This window comes from Schistocerca nitens, chromosome 8 (assembly GCF_023898315.1).
Source record: "Schistocerca nitens isolate TAMUIC-IGC-003100 chromosome 8, iqSchNite1.1, whole genome shotgun sequence".
Lineage (NCBI taxonomy): Eukaryota > Metazoa > Arthropoda > Insecta > Orthoptera > Acrididae > Schistocerca > Schistocerca nitens.
In genome coordinates, this window is record NC_064621.1 from 301386729 (window position 1) to 301401303 (window position 14575).

At 40.2% G+C, this 14575-nt stretch overlaps 1 protein-coding gene across 1 annotated transcript in view; it reads right to left on the minus strand.

Annotated features, from left to right (window-relative positions):
- The window catches only part of LOC126198939 (WD repeat-containing protein 81-like), a 302041-nt gene that overhangs the window by 138460 nt on the left and 149006 nt on the right, over positions 1-14575 (minus strand). The window contains exons 12-13 of the mRNA XM_049935579.1: positions 13349-13581; positions 10810-11050 (exon numbers count right to left, since the gene is read on the minus strand). Of these exons, the coding sequence (XP_049791536.1) occupies positions 10810-11050; positions 13349-13581 (474 nt within the window). The remainder of the gene's footprint in view (positions 1-10809; positions 11051-13348; positions 13582-14575) is intronic.

A 14575-nucleotide genomic window follows, 5' to 3' on the forward strand; every position in this document is an offset into this window, starting at 1 on the left:
TTGTTTCGTTTCCTTCATTGCTTGCTCAATATACAGGTTGAATAACATCGGGGATAGGCTGCAACCCTGTCTCACTCCCTTCCCAACCACTGCTTCCCTTTCATACCCCTCGACTGTTATAACTGCCATCTGCTTTCTGTACAAATTGTAAATAGCCTTGCGCTCCCTGTATTTTACCCCTGCCACCATCAGAATTTGAAAGTGAGTATTCCAATCAACGTTCTCTCCCTTTACCTACTCTCGAATTCCAGTCACTTATGACTATCAAATTTTCGTCTCCCTTCACTACCTGAATAATTTCTTTCATCTCATCATACATTTCATCAATTTCTTCATCATCTGCAGAGCTAGTTGGCATATAAACTTGTACTACTGTAGTGGGCGTGGGCTTCGTGTCTATCTTGGCCACAATAATGCGTTCACTATGCTGTTTGTAGTAGCTAACCCGCACTCCTATTTTTTATTCATTATTAAACCTACTCCTGCATTACCCCTATTTGATTTTGTATTTATAACCCTGTATTCACCTGACCAAAAGTCTTGTACCTCCTGCCACCGAACTTCACTAATTCCCACTATATCTAACTTTAACCTATCCACTTCCCTTTTTAAATTTTCTAATCTACCTGCCCGATTAAGGGATCTGACATTCCACGCTTTGATCCGTAGAACGCCAGCTTTCTTTCTTCTGATAACAACGTCCTCTTGAGTAGTCCCCGCCCGGAGATCCGAATGGGGGACTATTTTACCTCTGGAATATTTTACGCAAGAGGACGCCATCATCATTTAGTCATACAGTAAAGCTGCATGCCCTTGGGAAAAATGACGGCTGTAGTTTCCCCTTGCTTTCAGCCGTTCACAGTACCACAACAGCAAGGCCGTTTTGGTTAGTGTTACAAGGCCAGATCAGTCAACCATCCAGACTGTTGCCCCTGCAACTGCTGAAAAGGCTGCTGCCCCTCTTCAGGAACCACACGTTTGCCTGGCCTCTCAACAGATAACCCTCCGCTGTGGTTGCACCTACGGTACGGCTATCTGCATCATTGAGGCACGCAAGCCTCCCCACCAACAGCAAGGTCCATTGTTCATATGGGGAGGCCAGCCAGGATAGAGATGAGAAAGTGGAAGAATATTATGAGAAAATACAAGAACTTATCGAGAAAGAAAACAGAAATGCCTGCAGTATCATCATGGGGGACTGGAATGCAGTGGTGGGTGAAGGAAGAGATGAAGATACAGTAGGAAAATTTGGATTAGGAATAAGAAATGAGAGAGGTGAACAACTAATTGGTTTCTGTAAAGAAAATTCATTAGCAGTGGGTAACATATTATTTGAACACCACAAAAGGAGATTTTACACATGGATATCAAATTTGAATAGGGAAAGATATCAGTTGGACTAAATCTTGATACAAAAAAGGTTTATGAACTGTCTGAAGAATGCTAAAGCTTATCAAGGTGCAGATATAAATTCAGACCACAACCTAGTGATGGGAAAAATACAAGGGAAGTTGAAAAGAGTCAGGAGAGGAAAAGCAAAGGAAAGCCTAAACATAGAAAGACTCAAAGATGTAGGAAAGGCATCAGATTTGGCGAACAGATTTATGGAAAAATGGCAAAGAGGTAGTGTTGATGAGAGTGTTAATGACAAATGGATAAAAATGAGGGAAGGACTCATGGACTCTGCCAAAGAAGTACTAGGAATTAGAGTATCCCAAAGCACCAGGAAAGAATGGATAACAGAAAACACGTTGAAAAAGATAGAAGATCGGAGAAAGTGGAAAAGTGTAGGAACTGAAGAAGGCAAAAAGAGGTACAGGAAACTGAATAATGAATTAAAAAGAGAAACTGAAGAAGCAAGGAAAAATGGATGAAACAGAAATGCCACGAAATAGAGAAAATGGAGAGAGAGGGAAAGTATGAAATGATGTATAGACTGGCTAGTGAGATAGTTTTTGAACGTAAAAGAAAGAGGAATAACATGGAAATAGAAAGAGCAGATGGTACTCTAGCAGAAGAACCACAGGAGGTTTTGAACAGATGGCAAGAATACATTGAATGTCTGTATAAGGGGGATGAAATGCAAAGCGAAATTAAGGTTGAAGAGGAGCAATATGTGGCGGAAGATGGAAAGGGATTTACCATTTTGGAAGCAGAAGTAGAATTAGAAAAGGCGCTGAAGGAGATGAAGAATAGGAAGGAATGTGGAATTGATGATTTACTAGGAGAACTGTTGAAGAGTCTGGGAAACAAGGCAAGAAAAGAAATAGTCTATCTCTGTAACGAGATATATGACAAAGGGGAAGGGCCTGAGGGCTTCGTTGCAACAGTTGTGATACCAATAGAGAAAAAGAGAAACACTAAAAAATGTGAAGAGCACCGGACCATCAGTCTAATTTCTCATGCAGCTAAAGTCTTACTGAGAGTGTTGAGTAGGAGGTTATATGGCAAGCTGGATAGAGGGATTGCAGAGGAGCAGTCTGGATTTAGAAGAGGAAAAGGAACAAGAGATGCTACTGGCCTGTTAACAACTATAGGGGAAAGATATATGGAAAATGGTAGAGAAATCCCTGCTGTTTTTATGTATTTATAAAAGGCTTTTGACAGAGTTCAGTGGAACAAGCTGATGGATATTTTGAAGAGGAAAGGAGTAGATTGGAAAGAGAGACGACTGATACAGAATCTATATTTACACCAGAAAGTAAGGATAAGGACTGGAAATGAAATGTCAGAAGGACGCAGCATTGGACAAGGTGTTAGACAAGGTTGTTGCCTTTCCCCACAGTTGTTTAACATATACCTTGAAGAGATTATTGCGAAAAGCTTAGATGGGAAAAGAGGAATATGTATAGGTGGAAAGAGAATAGAATGTATAGGATTTGCTGATGACAATGTATTAGCGGCAGAAAGTGAGCAGACAGTGAATAACATGCTGAAAGATCTGAATGAAGCTAGTGCGGAATATGGGATGCAAATAAGCACAGCAAAAACGAAGAGTATGGTCATCAGTACAAGACGCAGACTGTCCAATATTAAAATAGGACAATTTACCATTAGCCAAGTAAGTGAATTTAAATATCTTGGAAGCAGAATAACTGAAGACGTGAGATGTCACCAGGAGGTGAAAAATTGAATTGCCATAGTGAAGGAGGCATTCAACAGAAAGAGGACACTCTTAAGTGGCAAATTAGATAAAGGACTAAGGAAAAGGCTTGGCAAATGTTTTGTCTGGAGTATGGCACTATATGGGCAGGAAGGTGGACGCTGAGACGAGAGGATGAAAAAAGGTTAGAAGCATTTGAGATGTGGATGTGGAGGAGAATGGAGAGAATAGGCTGGATGGAAAGAGTGAGTAATGAAAGAGTACTGGAAAGGGTTGGTGAGAGAAGATGTCTGCTGAAGATTGTAAGAGAAAGGAAAAAGAACTGGTTGGGACATTCATCGTGAAGGGAGTGCTTGCTAGCAGATGCTTTGGAAGGATTGGTTCGTGGGAGAAGACTGAGAGGAAGAAGGAGATACAAGGTGATAGACGACATAAAGGGAAGAGGAAATTATGCAGACCTGAAGAGGATGGCAGAAGACTGGACAGCCTGGAGAACTACCATGTAAAAACCTGCCTTTTGGCAGAACACTGATGATGAAAGTGATCAGGGAGGGTGTTGGGGGCTGATTTCGAGTCTGCACAGCCTATCTTCTGTTGCTGCAGATGGAGATGATGGAAGGAGTTGCCACATACCTACTTGAGATTATGCTCAAGTTTTTTTGAACCTTTGAGCAACATTATCACTGAAGTCAAAGAGTTGGTAACAGGAAACAGTTATTAATTTATTCCAGATGTCAAGTATAGCTTCTAGCCACCCTAACTCACAGGAACTATCTACTTCAATTGTGATGCAAGATTAACTACTACTACTACTAACAACAACAACAACAACAACAACAACAACCAGACAATCTTGGACGCCATTTAATCTATCTTTTCTCAACATCATTAGGTTTTTGTAAAAAACACAGGTGGACATATATCTCTGGCTTTAGCCAGCTTTCAGCTCCTATAATTATTTTAGCTTCAAATCTTCCCATTACCACTTGAAGCTCTGTTTTTTTCCAATCACAGTAACTCCAGTTTACTATTATGATACCCCTACTACAATACCAGCATACTCTGAGACTAAGCTCTTTTTGTTCTTTCCCAATATCCTCTCACTCAGAAGTATGCCCAGTACATTCCCATGTAGCTACCTCCTGTGAGTATATTAAATGGAACCAGACATCCCACCACCCTATGGTACCTCCTGTGTGTATATTAAATGGAACCAGACATCCCACCACCCTATGGCACAAGTCAAAGAACCTGCAACCTACATGCCTGCAGAACCATATGATTTTCTGATTCACACCTTTCACTTGGCTCCATACTGATGGTCTCCAGTCAGCACTGTTGATGATACTACAGATGGTGAGCTCTGCCTTCATACTGCAAGCAAGACTGGTGATCTTTACCACTGCAGAAAGCCACTATAAAGCACAGATAATCTCTTGTTTTCCAAAGCAAACAACATTAATAGTACCAATAAGAGCAACAGCCTGCAGTTGGCTGCAGCCTTTGTTCTTTGTAGTATCTAGAAGGATCTGTTTCACATCTGGGATGATTCCCCCATATGCATAACTGTGCACGCTGGACTTCTGCCCTACTTGGCTGCCATATTCCTAAGGGATATGACACTGGAGATCAAAATGTTCAAATGTGTGAAATCTTATGGGACTTAACTGCTAAGATCATCAGTCCCTAAGCTTACACACTACTTAACCTAAATAATCCTAAGGACAAACACATACACACACCCATGCCCGAGGGAGGACTCGAACCTCCGCCGAGACCAACCGCACAGTCCATGACTGCAGCGCCTTAGACCGCGCGGCTAATCCCGCGCCACTGGAGATCACAACTGTCAGTAAGCCAACACTCTGTGAGTGCTCAAATCTTGCAGGGTGAGATGCTTCCTATGAAATGGACAAATGACTGCAATTGGCTCAGGATCTTGGATCAGCCACAGATAGTGCCTGAAACAAGTTTGTCAGATGAACTAGGGAGGCCCTTTGATCAACAACCTGGAAAGTCTTTTGCTGCCTGCCATAACTTGAAATGATCTCCCACTAGATCATGTGTGAATGGTCAACCTTGGTGTGCTCAGTAACCACAATGGCCACAGTAGTGGACCAATTTGGGGGCACCTGGGACATGCTGGATAACTCTTGGAGTCCCACATCTGGCCCTCCACAGTGAAACCCATTGGCAAGAGCCTCAAGCTATGTGACTGAAGCCAGCATTGCCTGGAGCTGTGAGCCAATGGTTCCCAGCTCTGCCTGCATCTGAGCACAGCAACCACTGTCCCTATCCATACTAAAGAAGTCACAACAATACACTACACTGTTATTAAAACACAGGACTGTGACAAGAAAGCAAACAAACACACAAAAAATTATGAATTAAACTACTATGCACACAGATAAATGAAAATCTGTCACTTCTCTTTTAAGCTTGTAAAAATAATTCACAAACAAATTCTGTTGTTCTATGGTGCTGTTGGAACAAGAGCTGCTGCCTTTCTGAATGCTCTGAAACTGGCTGTTCAAATCAAAACAAACACACAGCTGTGTCACGCAGTAGAATTGAAATATGTAATGATGATGATGATGATGATGATGATGATGCGATTCTACTGCTGTTAATGGTGATGTTTGAGAAAACATTTAGTAGCATCTAATGCTATACGAAAATCTTACTGGATGTATGACACAACAATTAAAGTGAACCAGCGGTATCACTACTGAGACACATGTGAATTCCACTGGCAAGAAGAGGATGCTTAATGTCTATAAAAGAATTACATAGGCAATAAAAAATGCAACCTCCAGGAAGTCATGAAAGTCACTTTTTATGAAACTGCAAGTTTTTCTCTATCCTGCTTATATCTCTCGGTCTCATTTTCCCAGAAGAATATAGACACTGAAAACAAGCTAGTGTACAAAAAAATGCAGCCAGCATATACAAGTCAAGAATTTTAACTTCATACTCTGTATGTCCAATCATAGCTTAGAGAAAATAGGCCTCTACTACAGGGGATAAACATTAAAATTACCACACCGTATAAAGAAAGAAAAATGGGTTACAATAAATGCAAGACTCTCTCTCTCTCTCTCTCTCTCTCTCTCTCTCTCTCCCGCGCACGCGCGCACACACACACACACACACACACACACACACACACACACACACACACACACACACACACACAGAGAGAGAGAGAGAGAGAGAGAGAGGGAGAGAGAGAGAGGGAGAGAGAGAGAGGGGGAGAGAGAATGAAAAACAGACAAAATATGGAAAGATCCAAGGAAACAGCAAGGATGGAAGAAAAATAAATAAATAAAACGGTTAACTGAGAGGCTGGAGTGAAGAGAGAGTGGAATGCGGTGAGAACAGGAGGAGAGGTTATTTGTCAGAGCCTGGTCATGGTAAATATTGGTAATCCATGAGAGTGGAGGGAGGGAGGAGGGAGAGAGGGAAGAGGGGGAGAGGAGGAGGAGGAGGAGGAGGAGGAGGAGGTGGAGGTGGAGGATGATGATGATTAAGGTTTAACATTTCATGGACAATGAGGTCATTACAGAAAGAGCTCAAACTCAGATTAAGGAAGGAATGGAAAGGATGCCCTTTCCCAAGGAAACATACTGGCAGTGTCCCTAAGCAATTTGGGGCTACCACAGAAAATGTAAAACTGGATAGCCAGACAGGGGGTTTGAACTACTGTCTTCTTGAATGCCATCCAGCATGTTATAAGTGTGCCACCTCACTTGATGTTGAGACATGAGTATGAGCTTATTAGGCTGGATAACAGAACCAACCTTACAACTGCAGAAAGAACTACAATTATTATTTTGAAACTGATCCTGACCTGCTCATCGTTTTTGCAGCCACTGATGTTTATGAACCATGTGATTACAGGAACAGGGTCTGAAGCCTACTGTGCAACATAGTCTCCTACAATTCCAGCTGCAATAACTTCACACTGGAAATCTAGCATGGCCTCCAATCCCTCCCTTAGCTTCTAGGCCCTTTCCAAAATTTCTCTCCACAATCTCTTTCCATACTCCCACAACTCCTCAAACACTCACTTCCTACTCTATTTCCATGACCCATCAGCCCAAACATCCAGGTTGCCACATTGTGTTTGGTTACTATGCTACCAACGAAAGAATCTTCATTCTTGCCAATCAACAGCACCAACCTATTACCTACAATGCATTATTCAATATCAAAGACACTAACTGCTAATTCCACTGGCTCTCCACAAATTGTGCTCCTTTACTTGCACTGATTGTTACTGTAAATACAATATCCTCTTACATCAACAATTACCTTGGTCTTGTTAAAACTGAACATTATTTGTCCCAGTCCTGATTACTCTAAGCTAACAAACTCCTTCTTGTAATCTCAGCTAATTAGATCTTAAATCACAGCTACTTTGCCTGTGAGAGTATCACGTAAAAAGCAAATCTTTGGTTCATTTATGGGATCCCAGATGACTCCAATGTAGAGTAACCTCTATAAGAGCAATCTTGAGGATCTTGCTACTGGTTCAGATTAGTTACGATACATGTATTTATGAGCTGGATCAATGATGAAAACATGCTATCCTCCTCATTTCTTTGAAAATCAGCATCATTGCCACCATTCATTTCATCTTGTCCTCAGCAGAGTGAGACACTTTCTTAATATTAACTTCTATGTTGTCAATGCCTCCTTAAGAACCTCATCAGTCCACATGAAACCCAACAATCATCAGAAACAACTACATTTTCACAGCTGTCCTCCATTTCACATAAAAATTTTTTTACCATACAGACGGTCAAATGCTGGACATTATATTTACAGACACACACAGACCATTTCATTATGTACATTGGACAGTATAATTTATGGGAAAGATTCATTATCTTTCTGAACAATGATAAAGAAATGCCCATTGCCATGACAAACTTCTGTATTTTCATCACATGCGACACATTAATATGAACTTCAGTGTACTGTAACACACTTATTTTGTGTAATGCCTCATAGTAATTAATTTTCTATTCTTTATATAAGTTCATAGCAATTAATGCATTCTTGGTGTCATTCTCAATTTGTTTTAAAAATGTAGATAAGCAATTTGTTCACTGAGGTGACAGAAGTCGTGGGATACCTCCTGATATCAGGAGTCAACAAGTTGTTGGAAGTCTCCTACAAAAATAATGAGTCATGCTGCTTCTATAGCTGACCATAACTGTGAAAGTATTGCTGGCACAGAATTTTGTGCAAGAACTGACCTCTTGATTATGTGCAAAAAAATGTTCAATGGAATTTATGTGAAGTGCCCAACTTCGCTCAAATTGTCCACAATGTTATTCAAACCAATTGCAAACAACTGAGGCCTGATGACAAGACATCATTGTTTGGGAACATGATGTCCATAAACGGCTGCAAATGGTCTCCAAGTAGCCAAACATAAACATTTCCAGTTGATCATAAGCTCAGTTGGTACAAAGGACCCAGTCCATTCAATGGAAACACAGCCCACACCGTTATGGAGCCACCACCAGCTTGGACAGTGCCTTGATGAAAACTTGTGTCCTTGGTTCCATGGGGTCTGTGCTACATTTGACCCCTACAATCAACTCTTACCAACTGAAATTGGGTCTCATCCGGCCAGGCCACAGTTTTTCAGTAGTCTAGACTTCAATCGATATGTTCAGGTGATAATGTGCTGTGAGCAAAGGCACTAGTATCAGTCGTCTGTTGCCATAGTCGATTAAATGCAAAATGTTGGCACACTGTCCTAATGGATACATTCATCGTATGTCCCACACTGATTTCTGTGTTTATTTCATGCAGTGTTGCATGTTTTTTATTACTGACAACTTGTAACGGAACATATTAAAGGCTTTACTTTACCGAAGTATGCGATACCCTCCAAATTCAACCAGTTTAACGAGTATTTATGATTATAGAAAAGTTATTGTGTACGTTAACAATGATTGCATAACATGTCTCCATAAACAGTCAACCCATTAAATTATACTGGATAACTGACCCACACAAAAGTTAATATCACTTGATCACTGATACAGCAAATGTCATCATGTAAAAACACTAAGTTCATCTTAAATAATTAATATGAAGTAAGAGAAATAGTGGCCAACTTAGGTATTTTGGATCTCCTTAAATAAAAATCACCCAGTGAAACCTATTTGTTCACTAGGAGCGTTTTCACTCAGTGTTCAAGTAACCAATCCTATTTTAGACGAAAACCAATGTAATTCTTAATAATTCATGTTATTTACTTATTTATGCAAATTAGAGAAGTCAATTGACAAACTTCTATAAAACGGCCTTTTTGTAACAAAGAATTATTCTGGCAAGTCAACAAATCTGTCTGTCATTTTAATAACATGTTAAATTATGTCACTCGATGCAAATTAATAACTTTTCTGCACAAATTATGATAACAGATGTACATGTGACTTATAAACTATATCTCTTTTTAGTAGTTCTTTGACAATGTTATAAATACAAGCAGCAAGAAGAGTCAGGAGGCAGTCGGAACGTCACTTTGGTAAAGTGTGTTTGTGTGTTATTGTTTGAGGTGGATAAACAATGCAAAGAACATGTAAAGGAAGTACTACTTTGTGTTGTGTCATGGTCTTTGGTGGGCAGTGGAATTAAGATGGCCACCAGAGTAATAAATATTTGAAGTTTACATATTTGTTGGTTTCGCTCGTTCTTTATCATCAAAAGCACATAAAAAACACGGGACCTCATGTTTTTAACCCTAGACAACCAGATTTAGAGCCAGTATCAGCATTGAGACACAGCAGTGATCCAGCAAGCAGCAGCGATTACCACAATGCATTTTAATGGTGCCAACCTAACGTCAAGTGCTAACAAGCTCCGTAAATTGGAGTGAAATAGTGTGATTATAGCAATTAGGAATATCTACGACTAGGCGACCATTACAAACTCTACACAAACACTGATACTCTCACTAGTTAAGCGAAAGCCTTCGGCCACTGCGTTATCCATGGTGAGAAGTAATGCCTGAAATTTTATATTTTCAGCATACTCTTGACACCGTGGATCTCAGAATATGGAATTCCTGAATGATTTCTGAAATGAAATGTCCCATGCATCTAGCACCAACTACCATTCCATGCTCAAAGTCTGTTAATTTCTGTCATGAAGCCATAAGCATGTTGGAATCCTTTTCATATGAATCACCTGAGTACACATGACAGCTTTGCCAATGCACTGCCCTTTTATACCTTGTGTACACCATACTATTATAATTATATATCTAAAAACAAAGATGATGTGACTTACCAAATGAAAGTGCTGGCAGGTCGACAGACACACAAACAAACACAAACATACACACAGAATTCAAGCTTTCACAACAAACTGTTGCCTCATCATGAAAGAGGGAAGGAGAGGGAATGACGAAAGGATGTGGGTTTTAAGGGAGAGGGTAAGGAGTCATTCCAATCCCGGGAGCGGAAAGACTTACCTTAGGGGGAAAAAAAGGACGGGTATACACTCGCGCACACACACACATATCCATCCACACATATACAGACACAAGCAGACATATTTAATTCCTACGTGGAATGTTTCCCTCTATTATAACCATACTATTATCATTTGTATACGTGCATATCACTATCCCATGACTTCTGTTAACCCAGTGTCTAAGAAATTTAATAACCTTTTCTCACCAGCTATAGATGTTAAGCAGTCCAAGACTTTGCAGGCACTATGATCACCCTGAACATGTCCCTCAGCAATGCTGAGAGTACCCATTTCAGCTGTGGGTGGAGCTGCATGAGCCATGTTGGAGTACCCTGTATAGCACAGTGCCAGCATCCGTAATAAATTTCGTGAGAGATGACGTGCTGTCAGTACCGGGCCTAGTCGGTGAGAGAGCCATATGACAGATTCTGCACTCATGTCTGATACCTGCAAGAGAACAACAAAACTGAGCTGTATGTGAGTAAAGCAATGAAGAGGAAATGTAAATATATAAGTCTAATAAGACTCTTGTCAAGAGTCTCCTATTCTTTCACAAAACATCATAAGAGGGGTGACAATAAAGTAAAGAGACTGATTTTCTTTGCAAGATGTGGCAACCCTGTAGGCTTGTGTAGGAACAATATCTTTGACCTTGGTCTATAAGCTGCTTCTAGTCCAAGCAGCACAGTGATGCAACTGCTCAGTCATGAGTTGTGCTGTAATAAGTTAACACGTGTTTGTGTCTCTCATCACGGAAATGGAACCGCATAATATTGCACAACAGTATGCCATTTCTTTTTGCGTTAAATTGGGTGAAAACGTGACGACAACTTACGGTAAGCTTCAGAAGGCTTTTGGAGAGGAGGTTATGTCAAGAGCTAAAGTTTTCCTTTGGCATAAAATGTTTAGTGAAGGCTGAACAAATGTTGAAGATGAAGTCTGCAGTGGACAACCATCAACCTCACAGACGAATTTCAACTTGGCCAGGATGCATGAACTCGTACGATCTGATCGAAGATTATCCGTCAAAATGATTGCAGAAGAACTGAACATCAATCAAGAAATGGTTCATCTAATAATAACTGAAGATCTTGGTATGAAAAACATTTGTGCAAAAATGGTCCCCAAAAATCTCACACCATAACAGCGAGAAACATGGAAAAATGTGGCAGGCAATGTGTTAGAGCAAACAGAAATCAATCCAGAATTGTTGAGCCATGTTATCACTGGTGATGAAAGTTGGTTTTTTCAGTACAATCCAGAGACAAAACGCCAAAGTTCACAATGGTGCTCAAAGGGATCACCCAGACCAAAATGCTCGCATGTCAAAGTCAAAAGTGAAATGCATGCTTGTGTGCTTCTTTGCGTCCAAGGGAATTGTTCATAAAGAGTGGGTGCCTCCTGGACAAACAGTTAACCAACATTACTACAAAGAAATTTTAGAAAGACTTTGTAAAAAAGTTCTTTGTGTCCGTGCCAACATTGCTGATAATTGGATTCTGCATCACAATAATGCACCATCCCATACTGCTCTGTCAGTACAGCATTTTTTAAACTCAAAACAAATTTCAGTACTACCACAGCCACCTTATTCGCCAGATATCACTCCGTGCGACTTTTTTCTATTTCCAAGAGTCAAACAGCGGTCAAGTGACACCATTTTCAAACAACACAGGATGTCAAAAAAGCTGTGACACAGGTCTTGGAGGATATTACAGAAGATGAGTTCCAGAAATGTTACCATCAAAGGCAGAAGAGCTGGAAAAAGTGTGTGCAATCAGAAGGGAACTAGAAGGGACAGGGCGTGAGTCGTGCCTGGGCAGCTCAGATGGCAAAGCACTTGCCCGCGAAAGGCAAAGGTCCCGAGCTCGTGTCTTGGTCTGGCACACGGTTTTAATCTGCTAGGAAGTTTCAGAAGGGAACTACTTTGAAGGAGACAACAATAAACTTGATTAAAATGGTAAGCAACATTTTTTTGTCATATCAGTCACATTACGTTATTGTCGCACCTTGTATGACAGTATTCCAAAGCAATATAGTTCTCTGTTGACTTTCATCTATGTGCAGCCTGTTTCTAACACCTTCCCTTACTTTCATGATGAATGAGTGTAATTAATACAATATTTCATGACAATTGCTTTTTTAAAGCTTGCATAAATTTAAATAACATTACAGAAAGTTTTTTTTCCACACAGTGTACACAGGTTCAATTTTCCCTCCTGCTCCAATTTAATGAGATTGTCTTTATTAAGAATCTCTTATCTCTTATCCTTCACAAGGAACCACATGAATAAGAATTTCCTCTCCCAGTGAATGCATTGTAAAGAACATAAGGTACAAGTTTGTTGTTTTTCTTCCATGTCTTTTCTGAATATTCAGCTTCTGGTATCCCTATTTTGAAGTTGGTACTTAGGTATTCAATTTCAGGTTCACAATGTTTGTATCTTCATTTTCTGACCATATTCCTTCCATAAGAATATATATAAGATGGAGAAGAAGAAGACAAGCATCAAACTATGGTACTGCCATTCACTTTATACAACGGATTGTGAACACATCCCCAGCAACATTAGAACAGCTTGCATAAACATTAAAATAATGAAACTGCAAACAAAATGATTTTTTTTTAAAACAAAACAGTTGTATGGAGCCTCTAGTGCACCATTTTGTGTAAGGTGTATATTTTTTTTTAAATATTTAAGGAAAAAAGCAGAAACTGTCAAATAATTCATGCAACCAAACTACCTTAAATTGAGCATTAGATTTCTTCCGAAGAGGCTGAATTTCATTTGTCTTGTTTGGAGTTTCTTCAGCTGCAGGTTCCATTTCAGAAACATCAATGTCTTTCGACTCTAAAAATGCAGCTGGAGTATTAAAATGAACAGTGCTACTGTCTGCTGCATGGAATTCTGGATCAGAGAAATCTTCTGAAACCTCAATGGCATCTTCTTCAGCTGCTTCATGAACAGTCTCATCTTCTGAAAGGCAAAAAGAAAATCAATTTAAGGTCAAAACACTGCCACTGATCTAACACACACACACACACACACACACACACACACACACACACACACACAAACACTCCTACACTCCTTTCCACCCTTCCCCCCTCTCTCCCATTTTGTGTGTGTGTGTGTGTGTGTGTGTGTGTGTGTGTGTGAGAGAGAGAGAGAGAGAGAGAGAGAGAGAGAGAGAGATTATGCCATGAATCCCTGAACATCCTCAAAAATCCACGTTATGAGTGACCAGCAAGACGATTTCTTGGTGATGTGAGAGGTATCCTATTACTACTGTACAGACAGCACAATGGAAGTCTCCAAATGATGCCAAGAGATTAGTGCAGGTAAAGGCAGAACTCTTTGTGGAAGTGAATGCCATTACCTGTCAGGATCCAGCTTTCTGACTGAACAGATCCACTTCTGAGTGAACCAGCTGAGATTTTTCTTTCAGCAACAATCAACTTTACAATTACCCTTTTTCAATGTGATGCCTGATATTAGGCACTGTTTATTGCTCAAAACATGGTGCTTGTCCATCATAGGGTGCATTGAACCACATTGTAACACACAACAAGAGCAGCGAGAGGAGTCCTCCTCACATTGTTCATCCCAATCAAAGAAGCATGCCAAATCTCTGCATCATAGAACCCTACTCTGAAACCAGTAAAGGAATTTACTCTCTGAAGTGGATATTATTATGTGGTTCTCATAATCTGTGGAGTGAACAGCAATAAGTGTATCATAGTACACTGACATGACAAAAATAATGGGATAGCGATATTCACATATACAGATGGTGATTTGTATTGTGTACACGATGTGTAAAAGGGCAATGCATTGGCGAAGCTCTCATTTGTACTCAGGTGATTCATGTGAAATGGCTTCCAACATGATTACAACTGTGCAACGGAAATTAACAGACTTGGAACGTGGAATGTTAGTTGAAGCTATACATATGGAACATTCCATTTCA